Genomic DNA, 13,751 nt, shown 5'->3' on the forward strand with positions numbered 1-13,751 from the left:
TACATTTTGCCAAAACTGACAAAGATAAGGTTTGTAAGCAATAAAAACAAGCACGGTTCCAATCACATTTCCCATAATACTTCTTTATTGAAACGCCCACACATTCCGACCGCCAGTTGCCCGGATCCGAAGTGCGACTGCATGTGTATATGTAGGGTGCAGCCTCCCGATCCGATAGCTATAGATCCGCCGGAGAGGCGATAAGAAAGCCCACAACATCAATAGCTGGCTAGCGAAGAGTCGTTTTCGGACCTCCGTAACAGATAAGAGATAAGAGAACACTATGTTAAGCACATGGTTTAAGATCGTAATCTGTATTGGTAGTAATTAACATTTAGATATCCAAAGCGTAGACATATACAGACAGGACTCAAAGTTCCGCAGACAGGTAGACATTGGGTTAGCGGACTATCATAACTGGCAACTGGCCTTCCTATTCATACAGTATAGTATATATGTATATATTATATAAAATTAACTAATTCATTTATAAAAAGCAATCATCAAAACCCAAAGTCGCACCGCTCCCAAGGAGTTTTGTTTGGTTGTAGTTTGTTGGTGTTATCGTGTTATCCATTTTCCTTTGTGTTGTCTTTGATTTGCATTATCTGGTGTTTCCTGTTGTGGTTGCTGCTCGAGAGGATTAGAGTGTGGTGGGGGAATGAGATGTGCAGCTGGCGCCTAGGTGAAGCTGCAGCAGGAGTTAGTCTTTTTCGCCGTCTTGTAGAACGCCTTGCTCTGCAGCGACAATTTCTCCGACTTGCTAACCATGTCGTCCAGCTTCTCGCCTCGCTCCAGCACCGCCTCGATGGTGTTCTTCAGAATGATCTTCGTCTCGTCCAGGTCGTTTTGCATTTTCGTCAGCGGATCTGCTTCGAGGGGATTTTGATAGCGTGCTAAAAACGCTGGCAGCAAGTCAAATGAGATGGTGGCCTCCGTGCCATTGGGCCACTGATCAGCCGACACCTTGGCCGTGAAGTCATCGAGAATCTTTGTGATTAGCGTGTGTGCCACGCGATGCGGGTACTCATGATCGGCGATCAGGACACCGGCCAAATTGTCCGCTCGCACATACACATGACACATGTAGGCATCCTGCTTCACCGATTGCCGCAAGGCTGGCTGTGTGCGCTCCACAATTGTCTTCGAAGCGAAACTGCAAGTGGAGACGGTGTAGGGGGGTGTTCGTCATTGATGACTCTTTGAGCCTGCGCCGTTTGGTGGCATCCACATGCATACTCACGTCATGAACTCGTTGACGGTGCCACGTTGGAAAAAGGAGAAGGACTGCAGGTCCGAGGCGGTCTTTAGCAGACGCGCCTCGCTGGCGCCCTTGTGAAAGATGCTCAACGCGAACAACTTGACCATTTTGAGTGGCTGTGGGCTGCCAAGAGTGGGTCTGCGGGTCGCGGCTTGCTCGACTGTTGCTCCTCCGGTCGAATGCTCCTGGGGCACTGCGCTGCACGCTTGTCCTGGCTAATCTTGCTTTGCTTTGGCGGGTGGGTTGCAGTTTTAGCGCACTGGCATTCGTGGAAAAGTGCGACAAGTGAGTTTGTTTAACGCAGTAAATCTGTGCCGTTCCTTTAGTTTGTGTGTGTGTGTGTGTGTGCGTTTGCACATATGCGAAGTGTGTGTCAGCTTATTGGGGATGGTACGGCTGGAATTCCGATGACTGCCGATTACTATCGATTGTTAAGGGTAAAATTAATAAGTATAACTTTCAGTAAATGTTAACGGTTTTTTTTATTAATTAAATTTGGTAACAGTACGTGCTCGCTAAAAATGGTCGCTATTTGTGTGCGCGATTGTGGTGTGCCATCACTGCGAACTTCGATAACTACTAATCGGCGGTAACGGCAATGTAACGGTTTTCTGCAAAACTAAAAGCAAACTTTTCGAGATTTCTTTAATCATTTTCATGGCAAAGCGTATAAAATTCCAACGCTTGGCGGAGATGCGGCCCACAATGACCCGTTTCTCCACCGTGGCGCTAATTGTGTCCAAATCCTCGCCGAACATCTTCTACGACAAGTTGAGTGGCACCGAACGTGGGGTCCTCACCTTGACAATCCGAGATTCCCCCAATCACCTGACCACTTGCAAGTGCTGGGGGCAGCGGGCCTGTGTGGATGAGTACGTGACCATGCTGCAGATCGGTCATGTGGTGGACATTGTGGGCGCTAAAGTGATGTCCATTCCGGCGACTCCTCCGGGAGAACAGCGTTACCAGCCCCAATCAACGCTCTCCTGCGCCCTGGTGGTAAACGAAGGATCTGGCTATGTGATGAACCACAACAACGACGACTTTGACCACATAACAATCCTGCAACAGTTACTGCAGCGACCCATTAAGCCACTTGGAGCGGTTCTTAAGTTGGCAGATGTGCGTTCCGGCCTGGAATCCCCCGATAAGATAATCACCACCAATGTGGATCTACTGGTGGTCGTGGCTGCAGTGCGGCCAGTGCGTCAGATTAAGCGAAAGCTGCAGGCGCCACACTGTGAGTTCCAGGAGCTGTTGCACTGCCTGGAGGTAATTGTGTTCGATGCCAGCTATCCGGAGGGCATGCTGCTCTCCGTTTGGCAAGCCGACTGGATACGACGTGCTCAACACTGGCAGCCACTTCGCACTGTCCTGCATTTGGTCGATGTGCGTGTTTCCTACTCAAACTTTCATCGTTGTCCCGTGCTTTCCCATTCAAATTGCACGCTTATTTGCGAAAATCCCGAGGTGGCTGGAGAGGATTGCCGCCTTTTGCTAGCCTTCGCCGCCACTGTGCCTTTAAGAAGTTTTAGTGGCTGTGCCCAGGCAGAGCTGGACAGCTTGCCTGCAGGTGAGTGAAGGTTAATGATTCGGGCCTAGTATTAACTTGAATTTTTTCTATCCTACTTTTAGTTGCCAGCATTCAGACGCAGATGACGGTTAAGCAGATATATTCCCGCGCCGAGGGCGAACTTCGCGATCCGTCCATGCATCAGTTTACAGCAGTGCTGTATGCCATGGTCACGAAGTTCGACTTGGATGGATTGACCTCCCACGTCAGCAGGAAGTGGTAAGTGTTATACAACCCCATCCCGCATCCCACTACTTGTTACATACTTTTCCGCTATTTTAGTACACACTCTTACTTTTCAGCACTGCCTGCCAACGACTTATACCACGGAACCTGGAAGATTGCGCCTCGGACGCCTGTCAGATGGATTTCTCGCTGGCCAATGATGAACCCAGATACATTAGCTACTTCAATATCAACATCCATATGTCTGACCAAACCGGCACTCTCGTCGAAGCCCGGTTAGCTGGACAGCCGGCAGAACGTATCCTGGGACTTCGGGCGGAGGACTTCGACCGACTGCCGGAGCGCGAGAAAAGCGAGCTAAAGTGGCGCTTTTTGCTGAAATACTTCGAGCTGAGATTGATGATCAAAAAGCCCGTGGATGTGCGCAATAATCTCGTCGTTGTGGTTGTCGACATGCAAGCCATTCCTCTGGAAAAGATTGTCGCAAAGATGGCCGTTTTCTAAATGTAATTTGATGCCCATTGAAATACTGCTTAAGATCTACATAAATAGCGATCTTTATTTCGCATTTTCACATAAAAGTGTACAACTGCAATACATAAATAGATTGAAAGCGCCTCGAATCTCTGAATGTGGGTCCTAAGTGGGATACGTTTGGCTCATTGGAATGGATCGTCTAAGTGCCATTTTGCCTAGTGCTTCAGAAGGTGCCGGTGTCATCGGTTGGTGGTGGTGGTTATGGGTGACAGTTTTGGGACATTTTTGAATGCTCTAATTTAACATGGTATTAAAATGCAGTGGGATAACCACAAATGCTTTAGGATTAATGCTTCTTTAAAGTCCCGACTTGCGACTGATTTATTGTTATCAAACGTTCTGTTCTTAAGACAGCCTCAACCAACGCTTAGTCATTAAGATTATTTGATACCATTACCATAGCATCCAATTATATGTGAAATTCAATTTTGGTCAGTTAGGAAATTTCAAATACAATTTTTAATTGATGGATATCGGTGTGCAACAATCAAATAATCTATGTAAATACAAATTCGACAAGGAATACAGATTTGTGTCAATAAGAAATCACCAAGTAAAATAAAAATAATAATTTGTTAAGCTAATTAGTGACCTTTAGAGCCGCCTTATGGCCATGGAACGCACTGTTTAAGACGCCCATGGCTTTGCCTCAAACTAATCTCACCTGTTTTGTGTTACTATCATATTTTTGTGTGGCAGATGGATCTACAAGTTGGAGCGGATTTGCAATCACAAGCACCGAATCACCGCCAGCTGCAGACGCAACTTTGTGGCTGAATATCTGCTACTGAACTATAGTTATAATCAATTCAAACTGAGTGTCACATTTTACTATACGAGTATATAAACAACAATTTGGTACAACGCTTAATACTGACCTATGTACAGACATATACACATAACAAACAAATCTGGCTACAGGAAGTGATGGACCAACGAATTAACAAGGACTGAATATTAAGTCTGCATTTGTACAGGGAATGATACTGGTAACTACTGAGTTGTGTTGTGTTCTACATAACTATTCTTTGTAATCCTCTTCTCCGGCTAATTTAACAATATCCACCGTTCAGAGAGAGGGAGAGCATTAAACATCGAACATAAAATCAAACAAAACATAACATAAATTAAAAAAAAAAGGCGTTTAAGTTAAAGTAAAATCTAAAACGTAATGGGCCTTCTTCACTACTTCGAGCTGCCCGTCTGCGAAGAATGGTGGTGCTGCTGCTGGTGGTGGTGAGATGCGTGGTGGTAGTGCGATTGGTGGTGCGATGCGGCACCAACACCGGCGGTGCCACTACCTCCAGCTGAGGATCCGCTGGCCGTCGAGGCTCCCTGATGGTTCTGGTGACCACCCGTGGACGCGCCGTGACCGCCACCACTATGATTAAGCGAGGGCAGCGATGCTGATGCCGTGGCTGCCACCAGTGCCGCTGCAGCGGATGCAGCCGCCGCTCCAGCAGTGGCCGTATTCAACTTTGTTCCATTGGCGTTGTTGACACGCAGTTGGCGGATTTCAGGAAAGAACTCAATCATAAGTATCTCCAGCAGCTCCTGTAGATAACATAAGCAAATTAAATATTTGGCTATATTAATAATAATGAAACCACTACTCACGTAGAATAGCTGCTTGTTATAGGCGGGATTCTGCAGGGCATCGAAAACCTTAAGGACACCCCGTTTGGCAGCCTGTGCACCGACCAGGTTGCACAGTACCTCCGGTATGTGGTCGGTGAGCAGCGCCTTGGCCGCCGTGGTGGTCATTTCGCGCATATCCTCGGATCGTGTCGGATAGGCGGAGGCAAGGACGCCGCCTGGCCAAAATGACTTGAGGATGGCCGAAAAGTAGTTGTGCAGCATAGACTCCTCAAAGAGGTAGGCCACCGATTCTCGGATCTGTCGGTTGATCGTACGGCCGTATGTGATCTGCACAAACGAGATGAGACTCTTACGCAACCACTTGAAAACCCCGCCCATGTCGAAGATTTCGCCCATTAGAGCGTACATCGGTTCTGCTATCGAATCCTTGCTGTCAAGATCCGCAGCTAGCAGCTTAGCCTCACCGCCAGATTCGCCGTCCAGATAGGTGGATATATCCTCATCATCGCGCTGCAGTCCCCAAAAGGGATCGGTTGCTTTGCTAGCCTCGTGTGCTTTTCCAGCATCGCTGCGGAATAGCGTAGATAGCGAGAATTTGGACTTCTTTGGCGAGGGTAGCGATTGCTTCAGGTGGTCTGAACTTGGGCTAAGAAACGTGTAGATGGCCTCGCTGCCATTCAGATGATCGTCCTCCAGGATAAACTAAGTGGCCAAAGAGTATTGCATTAGAAACTTCTCTTTGGTGTGGACAAAAAGATTGAACTCACGTTCAAGAACTTCTGAATCTGTGCCTTGGCCTTCTCCTGACCGTGTCGATCTGTTTTCAGAAAAAAGAACTTAAAGTTCGTGGGCAGATCGATGGCCTTCAGGTTGGAGCTCACGTGCCTCAGTTTCCGTTGCAGCTCCTGCAGCAAAAACCAAAACGTTAGTAAGGGAGAACTATAGAATCTTAAAGGAAATACACACATGCACTTGATTTAGGGAGCGCATTACTACCCAACCACTGGAAATGCCCGACGGTCGCTTGCGTAGATTGGCATGGCCGCTGTCACCGTTTTTGGATGAAGTCGGTTGTACTGGCGCATTGATATCCTCGTCCACATGCACCAAGATCATGAACTGCAACGACTCTTTCTCATCGGAGACCTAAACAATGGAAGGCCAGTTAAAAACTACGAATAAATCCGAGCAGTAGCTGAGCACTGACCTCTACACTTTGGATGGTGGCCTTCCACTTGCCCAGATGCTCCGTCCAGGCGTCCGTGCGCCGCAAATGCGCCTCTGTCTGGCGCTTCTCGCTCTTCAGCCACTCCATCTCCTTTTCGAGAATCGACAGCACCTTGGACTCCGGCTTCACCGAGTATTTGAGGGCGTCCAGCGCCTGGTTCTTTTTATCAATGCGTTCCTGTATTTGTTCCAATTTTCGTCGGGCATAGGATGTGTGGGCGGCCACATCGATGGCACCACCAGCTCCGCCATTTAGTCCATCCGATGCGCCCGGTTGCTCATCGGCCAGCGGCTCCTGGACATCGCCAATGTTATGACACATTAGCAGCGTGGGATCGGCAATTTCATTGGAGTCCAGCGCTTCCTTCAGCTGACGGTATTGATCGCTGAGCACAAATGGCGGATAGTACTTCTCCTCCAGCGTGCGTAGTACGTTGCGCTGAATGTCGTAGAAGATGTCCGGCTCGGCATCGCCCAGCAGAAACGTCTCGATTAGTTTGCGCTCGTGCTTGTCAATCTGGATCTCTGACTTTGGCACCCGGATGTAGGTGTAAAAGATCTCCGTGCCCAGCTGATGGCTGGCGGACTTGTGCGCGTGCTTGATCTCCTCCACGGCCAGGTAGAAACCAATCAGAGCGCTAGCCTTCAGCGGCTCCAGGAACAGGGTGAAGTAGCGCCGGCCCACGGCAGTGTTCAGGATCTCGACCAGTGTTAGGTCCTGCAAATAAAAATTGGTATAATCAGTGTTGTGGGAATGGAGAATGTTGAATTTAAATTACAATATCACTGGAGTAGTTGCCGTTCCAGCCGAACTTGGCCAGATTCTTCTCGCACTCGCCCTTGGCCATTGTGAGTTGGCGGACATAGCGCTTCAGCCGAACGGCGGCTGTGAGCTCCGACTTCGAGAGCGAGTGATCCTCGTGATCCGGATCCAGGCCTTTGGCACGCTGCAGGTTCTGCATGGTGGTGGCATGCATCAGGTCGTTCACTATGCTCTTGCGGATGAGCGAGAGCTCCTCGAGGTTGCCCGAGTTGTTGATGATTTTGAGGAAATCCTCGAAGCTGGCTGCATACTCGTAGCTCCTCTTGCTCATGGCCGCCGCTGCCAAGCGAGTTTCAATGTTTTGGACCACCTTCTGGTTGATGTAGTCCGGTGCTGTCAGCATTTTGATCATCGGAAAGAAAACTACGCACAGATGAATGAGTAAAATGTATTGTTTAATATGCTGAATTGGTACTTACTTTTGAAGGAAAGAATCTCGCTAAGCAGCACCTTCAATGGCGGCAGGGAGTAACCGCGTGGCAGCAGGAGGATCACCATAATCTCGCATAGCTTGCGCAGGAACTCCAACTCCTTCTCTTCGTCGGCGAGGTACGAGTTTGTACTAAAAACTGGCGGCGAGTTGGTTTCAGCTCTAGAAAGAGGAATGCAATTATATATTAATTATAAATATCAATTGTAAAACAGCTGAATGCAAAGTAATCCCAGCTTTTGCCTTCCAGCTTATTAATTACCAATTTAAAAATTTGTGATTGATGACTCTTCGGTGAAGCATATAAATTACAATTAATTGTGCGCACTGCATTTTTTCACGCAACGATAAAAGACAGATTATTGAGGCACTCGCATTGGAGTCCAAAGGTATACAACAAAGAGTCGAAATGTATCGTATATTATTGTATCTTATTTTATCTAATCACAATCATTTTCCCTGGATTTCTTTGTTTTAGGCGCAATACCAAAAATTTTTTAGAGATAATCCTACTTGCAACCGATATCTCTGTTAAAAATTCATTGTTTGAAAAGGTTTTTGACCTACTACTGTGCATTTAAAGCGGAATTACTAATATGTTTATCTGCATACGACAAATAACTTTTAGTGGATACTAAGCTTTGTAGTTTAAGGTACAGGACTTACGCTCTGGCCTCAGCGATGCGAATCTTCTCCAGATGCACTGTCACCCGATTGACCATGTCCACGGCTATGATCTTGGCGGCGTCCATTCGGAGGGCACGTTCGTGGATCTTCTGTATAGCGTTCCACAGATCCTCGCGCACCACATCGTTGATCAGCTTGGGCTTGGTGACCACGTAGCCCAGCCAGGGCAGCATAAAATCGCGCAGCACATATTCAATGATCTGCTGTAGCTGCAGGTCCACTGTTTTGCCGAAAATCAAGGGCAGATTCGATGGATTCTTGATGGGCTTGGGCAGATCGAAGATGTTGCTTCTGCGGGTCAATGGAGATACATAAATAGCACACATATATATAGAACAGATATATAGATATATGGAACAAAGTCCGTTACTCACTTGGTGGCATTGTAGAGCAATCGCGAGGGCACGCGACTTGGTGGCGTCGGCTCGTTGGTGGTGAATATATAATGGATATAGACGGTTCCCGCCACAGCTGTCGGCAAGATAAGGGCAATTAGATATTTGGCAATTTTAATTAGGCGCTCGTTCGGAACTGATTGCGCCCGATAAGGTGACTCATTCGCCATCATTCCATTCCATTTTCCATACGCAAAACGCCCTGGAATGAAAGCGGAAGACTTACCCGCAAAGACCAAGACCAGAGAATAGACCACGAAGGCGAAAAACAGAAAGAAGGTGGGATAATACCAGATGACGGCCAGCAATGTAAGCGTGATGCCCGAGACAATAATCCTCCAATTTAATTGCAATGCACGTAGTAGTCTGTAAGGGAATTCAGGGTTAGTTCATATCCCATATACATATGTACATATTTCAACTTGGTTTTAACTCTGGACTTACCGGGTGGCCAGGAGCGTCAGGCGCTGCGTTGCCGTTACGGATGGCTCCGGTTCGATGGGAAACAGTGGCAAACGGCGATTCTCCATGGCGTCCACTGCGTGCTCCTCTGATTCCATCGGGCAATTGACTCCGCCGTTTCGGGACTTCCGAATCACTGCCTCCTCACCTTATTGCCTACTTGTCTTCTGAATATTTGATGAGTTTCGTACATTTTCGACCCGCTGACCATTAAAAATAGTTCTCAACAATTGCGTCAATTCCGCTTTGGTCTGGTGTCCACCACCTCCTCCTCCTTCTCTTGCTCCGTCACCGACGGCTTCTGCTTCTCCTTCTCCGCCGCCTCCGCTCCCGTCAACGAATGAAAAACGAACACAAATATGGTATCGTACAGTGGTGTTTTGTATCGGCTTTTGGAGAAGCGCCGTCCGCCGTATATTGAATATATGGGCAGAGAGACAGCTGGCTGGGAATCGGGAATCGGAATCACAACTGTCGGCAATATGCGCTAAATCAATACTGGGCGACGCTGTGGATCCGCAACAAGTTGATTGGATTGGCCAGCTTTATCCGGAGCGGAGTTTTCATTCGAGACGACTCAATTTGACGCGACTCGTTTCGTTTCGTTTCGTTTCGTTTTGATTCGTTTCCGAGGAAAGGAAATCAAAACAAGCGACTCTGATTAATGATTACACACTCCTTCGATTCTGGTTGATGTGATATTATTGTTGTTGTTGTTGGGTGTTCTTGCTCTATTGTTGCTGTTGCTGTCGCTGCTGCTGCGCAGTTGGGATCGGCTTGGCCCTGATAACACGTCACGTCATGAGTCCGCCCGCTTCAATCCATTTTACGCCCGGCTATCCACTATCTTTACTGTTATGTTTATGAATTTTGCCCTTTGCTTTGCTTCTTCGCCCTGCGCGAAATGTTGTATCTCTTTCGCTCACTCCCATCTCGCCGATTAGCCAAAGGGCACGCCTATCGATGACGGATCGATAGTTGTTGTCGTTATCGACACAGCCAATGTCAAATTCAAATTGGATTTCGAAAATCCTACATCCGAAAAACATAGAAAATCATAGTGGAAAATGAAAATCGATAGAGGAAAATAAATAAAAATAATATATATCTTGATAGAAAATGGGATTTTAATGAAACATTATGCAACTGTAAGCTGCATTGCCAATAGAATATATTAATGGCTTCTTATTGGACTTTCTACTCAAATAAAAATAAAGGGCTGCAAATAAAACGCGTTGTTTATCATTAGAAACTAGATATATAGAAACATATATATCTAGTAACTCTGTGCTTATGCACATTATTTTATTGTTTACATGACATGGCTGTTTGCGAATCTTCAATGCTGATCAATGACAAAAACTAACTAAACTTAGTTTATTTGGGTAGATTTTCTTTCTTTTTTTTGGTATTTCAAGTTTCGTGTTTGTGGATTCGGATGACACGCGGTGATTACGTAAGCTATTTGACTAGCCGGATTTTCCCCACAACCCAACTGACCACTCTTCATCCCAACCGACTCCCATTAAATGCCTCCTCCGCCAAATCCATTCATCCATCGTCCATAGCCTACTGTTCCTTGGCCAGACGCCGCAGGGCACGCTTCCGGGTGCCCAGGATGTTCTTCAGAACGACATTGCGTGCGAACTGCTCGCCGAACACCGCCTCCGTGAAGTGGATGACAAGCTGGAGCAGGGCGTGGGGCAGATAGCCCGCCGTCTGGGTGGCAATGCCCAGGGTGGACAGCGCCGAGCGGACATACGTTTCCGGCGAGGGAGCAAACACGCTAGCCTTTCGGATCTTCGACATGTTTGTGGCCACAAAGCCCGGCTGGACGCTCTGGATGAGGATGCCGTGCTCCTTGTACTCCGTCTGCAGGTCATCACTGAATTTGTTCACAAAGGCCTGCAAATTATGGTTATTAGCATTCGATTTCTACCACTGCTGATGACATGACTCACCTTGGTGGAACTGTACACGCTAAGCAGGGGATTGGGAATGACACCGGCGGTGGACGACAGATTAATGATCACTCCACGTCGCTGGCTAATCATGCCGGGCAGGAAAAGTGCGGTCATGTGCGTCACCGAGTGTATATTGGCAGCCACGATGTTGCGCAGAAACTTGGGATCGGCCTTGTAGCAGTCCAGGAAGTACTCAGGATGGCTGTAGCTGATGCCCACGTTGTTGACCAGCACTCCGACATTCAGGCCAGTGGTCTTTTCACGGATCTTATCATAGATCTCGGCACCGCCAGTGAAGTCCACATCGATCACACGCACCTCCACGCCGTATTTATCGCCTGAAAGTAGGCCGCAAAGTAGAGTTAGTTGACGTTGTTAACTGTCTTTCAGTGTGCGAGCTTACCAATCTCCTTGGCCACCACATTCAGTTTTTCCAGGGATCTACTAATCAGCACCAGCTTCAGACCTCGGCGGGCCAGCTGCAAGTGATTAAATATTTATTAATAACATATTCAGAATGCTTAATGTATGGAACTAACTATTATTTAAGTCTTTTAAAAAATGTGGTATAGTTTGATTGAAAATTATACAAGGCCTGCTCATATTTACGTACTTTTGGATAGTAAATTCCTAGATAAGCAGAGTAACCCGTAGGTTGCAAGAACAGGAAGTCATTGAAGTATACTACTATGCGTGTACAAATAGAAGTTTGGAGTGAACATTGGACCATTTTGTGTGCGTTGGACGCACGCCGAATGCTAATTTGGCAGAAGCTTCGATCGTGGCCCTGTGCTCCACCCTAATACGAGTATGTACATATATACCTATAAAGCAATTGCCATTCAGGCGACACGTGCTCCCTATAGCTTCTAGTGGGTATTACAAAATAAAACCGGGAACCGCCTGTTCTCCAAAAGAAAACACAAAAAATGAAAATAACAACTGCGACTGCACTTTGTAAAAATAAATAACGAAAAGTGAAAAGTACGAGTGCGAAGGCAAATGCAGCAAATGTAGCGATTTGCAGTCAAGCAAACACTATTAGGGACTGTTTGCGACCGGACTGTTGACTGAAGATCGATTTCAAAGTGCAGATTCACTTGGCTAATGCATTGGCGACCGCAAAACCAATGTCCAAGTCATTGTGGGCGACACTCAATTCGGTAATTAGTAATTACTAATTGCTCATTACAACTTTTCATTACTATTTTTTTGTTTGTTTGTTTGACCCGTTTCCCGTTTTGCCATAGTCATTAGTCGAACTTGGACGGACTTTGGCTGGTGCTGGACAAGATTGGGTCACTGCATCCATGTCAGCTACATATGTACATACCTCCTTGGCGTAGGCCTTGCCAATTCCATCGGTGGACCCGGTGACAACTGAAAAAATGAATAAGTTAGCCAAACGTTCTGTGGGTTATCAGTGGATTTGTGGGGCGTGGGGAATGCTCTTATCGGTCACAGTGAAAAAAGTGCTCAAGTCCAGGTATTCCACTGGAAACTAGTGCATACCTAAAAAAAGATCAATGTTGGCTTTCTATAGTCTCGGATATAGGCAGTTTAATCTTCCAAACAGTTTATGCAAAATTCAATAGAATATTGGAATTAAGGTGAAGAACATTTACGTTTGGTTTAGAAAAAGTGAATGTAGTGTTCTCAATATTGAAATTCCTTATAAATGTGAGGTCTTGAATCTTTTTAATTAAACTTTTAATCGTTAGCAAACGGACTATGGTTTTTTTCACTGTGCACTCGATACGACCCCATTTCCACTTCCTTCCGGCATGTTTTTTCCATGGCAACCGACTCACCTGCCCACTCGCCCATTTTGGCGAGATCCACGGAGGAGCCAAAGACCTTGGGGCCAACGACATTGGCATAGATCCAGGGCAGGACCTTCCGGAAGACCTGGAAGCCAACGATACCAATGGCCAGACCGCCCAGCAGGCTCAGCACTTGGGAATTGTTCTCCTCCATGGCGTTGTGGTGTATTACTCTGCTTCCTGCTACTTCTAGCACCCAATGGTATGTGGGTATATTGGTTTATAGCGCGATTGCGATCGGACGACTGCTATATGTATAGCCTGTGCCGGCTGATTAGTTTCTGATTCTACGATTTTCGAGCTGCAGTGCCGAAGTGGAAATGGAAATGCTGACGCCGCTGCCTTTTTTTTTTGCCCCTCTGCCGACTGCGCTGCCTTTTCGTACTGTATTTGTGGTGTGTCGTAGTAATTCCACACACACCCTTCCCAAATCGCCGCTGATTTTCGATTGCTCGATTTTTGTACGCGTGTTGTTCGGCTGATTTGTATTCCAAATGCGTTTTCTTGGAAAGGAGAAACTTAAGGCAGAAAGGGGGAAAATAAAAACAAATGGTAAAACCGATTGAATGTCAATTGTCAACGGCACAAAAGCGAATGAACGGTTCTTTTTCGTATCCATGTGCCCCCATCAGAGGGGTGTTTGTGTGTGCGGGTGCGTCTGTGTGTATGCCCACTTATGTCATTTCATAGCGCTCACGCACACCACCAAAAATTCAAAGATAAGGGCGGCTGCAAACAGTGCCCGCAAAAATTAATCACGCCAAGAACCGTTATGCTGCAACAC

General features: G+C 46.8%; 4 protein-coding genes across 4 annotated transcripts; 1 reads left to right on the top strand and 3 right to left on the bottom strand.

Annotated features, from left to right (window-relative positions):
• Positions 1–295: 295 nt before the first annotated feature.
• Positions 296–1,636, bottom strand: LOC120456224 (synaptobrevin homolog YKT6). Its single transcript, XM_039642908.2, has 2 exons — positions 1,244–1,636; positions 296–1,156 (listed from the first exon to the last, which is right to left on the bottom strand). The coding sequence occupies exons 1-2, from the start codon at positions 1,366–1,368 to the stop codon at positions 682–684; spliced, it is 600 nt and encodes a 199-aa protein (XP_039498842.1). The 5' UTR covers positions 1,369–1,636; the 3' UTR covers positions 296–681.
• A 265-nt stretch (positions 1,637–1,901) lies between these two features.
• Positions 1,902–3,524, top strand: LOC120456202 (protein hold'em). The gene is made up of 3 exons (XM_039642882.1): positions 1,902–2,834; positions 2,897–3,053; positions 3,137–3,524. Exons 1-3 carry the CDS (start codon positions 1,919–1,921, stop codon positions 3,522–3,524), a joined length of 1,461 nt encoding a protein of 486 aa, XP_039498816.1. The 5' UTR covers positions 1,902–1,918.
• Positions 3,525–3,553: 29 nt separating this feature from the next.
• LOC120456175 (sorting nexin-25) lies at positions 3,554–10,105 on the bottom strand. The gene is made up of 11 exons (XM_039642843.2): positions 9,163–10,105; positions 8,945–9,084; positions 8,698–8,794; positions 8,303–8,614; positions 7,626–7,798; positions 7,163–7,569; positions 6,364–7,101; positions 6,123–6,302; positions 5,924–6,061; positions 5,175–5,858; positions 3,554–5,111 (listed from the first exon to the last, which is right to left on the bottom strand). Exons 1-11 carry the CDS (start codon positions 9,276–9,278, stop codon positions 4,743–4,745), a joined length of 3,354 nt encoding a protein of 1,117 aa, XP_039498777.1. The 5' UTR covers positions 9,279–10,105; the 3' UTR covers positions 3,554–4,742.
• A 313-nt stretch (positions 10,106–10,418) lies between these two features.
• Positions 10,419–13,545, bottom strand: LOC120456217 (very-long-chain 3-oxoacyl-CoA reductase). Its single transcript, XM_039642899.2, has 5 exons — positions 12,956–13,545; positions 12,478–12,524; positions 11,548–11,623; positions 11,142–11,482; positions 10,419–11,085 (listed from the first exon to the last, which is right to left on the bottom strand). Exons 1-5 carry the CDS (start codon positions 13,119–13,121, stop codon positions 10,750–10,752), a joined length of 966 nt encoding a protein of 321 aa, XP_039498833.1. The 5' UTR covers positions 13,122–13,545; the 3' UTR covers positions 10,419–10,749.
• Between the last annotated feature and the right edge of the window lie 206 nt (positions 13,546–13,751).

This window comes from Drosophila santomea, chromosome X (assembly GCF_016746245.2).
Source record: "Drosophila santomea strain STO CAGO 1482 chromosome X, Prin_Dsan_1.1, whole genome shotgun sequence".
NCBI lineage: Eukaryota > Metazoa > Arthropoda > Insecta > Diptera > Drosophilidae > Drosophila > Drosophila santomea.